This window comes from Arachis ipaensis, chromosome B2, assembly GCF_059453495.1.
Source record: "Arachis ipaensis isolate K30076 ecotype BB chromosome B2, ASM5945349v1, whole genome shotgun sequence".
Lineage (NCBI taxonomy): Eukaryota > Viridiplantae > Streptophyta > Magnoliopsida > Fabales > Fabaceae > Arachis > Arachis ipaensis.
The window spans coordinates 97,241,106-97,244,395 of record NC_142437.1 but is presented as its reverse complement, the minus strand read 5'-3'; the positions used below and the strand labels follow the sequence as shown (position 1 = coordinate 97,244,395).

General features: G+C 30.2%; 1 protein-coding gene across 1 annotated transcript; it reads left to right on the top strand.

The window, feature by feature from the left end:
• Nucleotides 1–788: 788 nt before the first annotated feature.
• LOC107627472 (fatty acyl-CoA reductase 3-like) lies at nucleotides 789–2,807 on the top strand. The gene is made up of 6 exons (XM_088505993.1): nucleotides 789–799; nucleotides 1,318–1,518; nucleotides 1,874–1,955; nucleotides 2,047–2,313; nucleotides 2,411–2,538; nucleotides 2,639–2,807. The coding sequence occupies exons 1-6, from the start codon at nucleotides 789–791 to the stop codon at nucleotides 2,790–2,792; spliced, it is 843 nt and encodes a 280-aa protein (XP_088362119.1). The 3' UTR covers nucleotides 2,793–2,807.
• Nucleotides 2,808–3,290: the final 483 nt, after the last annotated feature.

Genomic DNA, 3,290 nt, shown 5'->3' with positions numbered 1-3,290 from the left:
CAATATAAATTAATTATTTAAAATTATTTTATTTTAAATTTTAAATTCTAATCCTAGATTTTAAAATTTCCAATAAATGAGAGTTAAAAAAAATAACTTCTTAATAAAAAAAATTAACTATTGTTAGTTAATTAAAAATTAATTCAACAATGTTATATATACACTAAAATCATTTACTAGTATAAAATATGTCAAAAATCAAAATACACATTAAAAATGAGTTAAACAACATATGTATTTATACACTATATATAGTAACTGATTTTTATAGCTGATTTTAATATACAAATAATATTTTTAAAATTTATTTTTCCCTATATATATATATATATATATATATATATATATATATACTGAACTTTTTAAATTAGTTGTTATCTTGATGAGGTTCTAAAGTACTTGTTATGTGCATATATATCTAATAACTAATATATCAAAGTAATCAAGAATCATTATGTATATGCCTCAAGATGATGCTACACGAATCCGTAATGTACCATAATGTTATTTGATTTCTCTTCCATATTATTTGTTTATTTAATTTTCATGATAGTTTGTAAATGAAAATAACCATGCAAACCATAACAATGATAAAGCTAAGCGAATAACGAGATAATAAAGAAGTGGTTACGTAGCAGTGAAGCAACTAGTCACTACTAATTTTCTTTTCTGTTTTAAGCAACTAAACTGATCTAACAGATTCTGTTTTGTTAGTTAATGTGCACATGCTTTATTAGAGTGTTACTTTATCATTTTGATTAGCAGTGCTTACTAGTATTTAAGCACATATGATCATTCTGTAATCAAACTTACATTCACAAACTCACAAAACCTTGTATTCTGCAGAATTCTTTTAGGCTGTTTTTGTTTTTTGGGACTGAAATTGGAGGATTAGGATTGAATATTGTGTTTGATGATTAGAAACTGGAACTGAAATTTTAGTTTTGATACACAAAATTTCAATTTCTTCGATATCTCCAAAAAGTAAGGATATAAAGGATTGAAATTTCTAGAAATAGTAACTAGAATTTTAATAATAATTTTTTTTAAAAATATTCTTATTTAACTTTTTTCTAAATCTATCTCTCAATCTCTATATTTATCTTAAATCAAACATAGTATTAAAACATAACTCAATCTAATACATTTTATACCAATCATAATACAGAGGCTTAATTTAGTTTCTATTTCTCAATTTTTGTTTTTCAGTCTCGGTCTTAATTTTTCAATCTTAGTCTCCTCTCCAAACGCAGCCTAAGTGCTCTGCTCTTTGCTTTTCTCAATTCTCATACATTGTACGGGTGGTTCAATCATCAGCTCCATTATTCACGTATTATGTTTTATATCATTGATCAGGGCAAAGGTGTATGGTTGGCCAAATACGTACGTATTTACAAAAGCAATAGCTGAAATGCTTGTAGAACAAATGAAAGAAACTATTTCGGTTGTTATTTTGCGTCCTGCCATTGTTACAAGTACATTCAAAGAACCTTTTCCTGGCTGGGTTGAAGGTGTAATGTAAATAATAAAATCAATATCACTTTAATAGGAGTGATTATGATGAATACGATCTTATTTATCCAAGTTTGATGAGGTGTCACTTTAAGCATGTAATAACAATGATTGAAATTGCGTCTTTATGCAAAAAAAAAAAAAAAAAAAAAATTGGTTGACCATAACCTCCAGCCATATAATGCACCAAATAATAATCATTCATATACTTTGTTTATTGTTGTGGTTAACTGTCCACTATACCTATTTTTTAACCAAATAAAGAGAACGGACAGTTAATTAAAAACGGAAATAGTATGATACATAATAATACATTAATGAAAAGTAACATGAATTCTTTCATCTCCTGTACTTGTTACAGAACAATTGATAGTTTAGGTGTTGCTTATGGGAAAGGAAAACTAACATGCTTCCTTGGAAACATCAATGGAGTTGTGGATGTGGTGAGTTAGTTGCTTGCTTGCATGAAACTATTATATTGTCCAAAATATGTGACATGATTTTTGATAAGCTGCAATGTAATATCACAAGCAGATACCAGCAGACATGGTGGTGAATGCAATACTGGTGGCCATGGTGGCCCACGCATATCATCCAAGTGATGCCATATACCATGTGGGTTCCTCTGTTAGAAACCCTGTTAGATACGCTAATCTCCAAGACTATGCATTTGGGTATTTCACTGCAAAACCTTGGATAAACAAAGATGGAACACCTGTCAAGGTTGCCCAAATTACTGTCCTCACCAACATGGCTAGCTTCCGCAGATATATGTTCATTCACTACGTCTTTTGGTTGAAGGTTCTTCATCACAATCACTCGACTATATATCAATGTTTGTCATTGTTATCTTTTCTTAATTAACTAGGCTGACATTTTTTCTTTTACAATTTAATAGGGACTTGAACTGGCCAATATAGCATTTTGCAGGTACTTTCAGCGAAGATATGAAGAGCTGAATAGGAAGATCCAAATTGTGATGCGGTTGGTGGAGCTTTATAGGCCTTACTTGTTCTTCAATGGCATGTAAGTAGTATTGTTTCTTCCTAACACCAGTCATTATTAGTGAATATATATATCTTGGTTGGTCGTGTATGTAAGAGAGAAAATGTGTTATGGGACGCAGATTTGATGATATGAACACAGAGAAGCTGCGAGTGGCAGCAACACAAGGAGGGGTAGAGACAGATTTGTTTTGCTTCGATCCTAAAGTCATCAGTTGGGATGATTACTTTATGAACACTCATATCCCAGGCCTCGTCAAGTACATTTTCAAGTGATCATTATAATTAATTAGCACTATCCAATAAAAAAAAAATTAAAGTGATTATTTAAGCTGGTATATATATAGTGTCATATATGTTAAGTACAAATTTGTGCTAGAGTGATTGAATCCATCTGTATGTTATTTATTTGTTAAAGGCAGTGTATGTAATTGGTATAAGCTAGCTGCCTTAGCTGCCTCCCAAATAAATTTGAAAACTTCAACACTGTATCATTGTATTATTTGTTGTCATTTACTACATTTAAATAATGCAACTTGCCAACTACTTTTATAATGTGTGGGGAGTCATTTGAAAGCAGAGACCAGAATATGATCTTCATTGAAGAGGTAAAAGAGAGAGGGCACTGAATCCAAGTTTGAGTAGCAATAACTATTATTATTTGTTCATAAATAAACTACTGTCTATTCCAGATCCATAATAATTTGAATAATTACTAAAATGCCTAGAGCGAAACTAAACATACCAAGTTAGCAGTTGTAGCTTGTGTAGAGT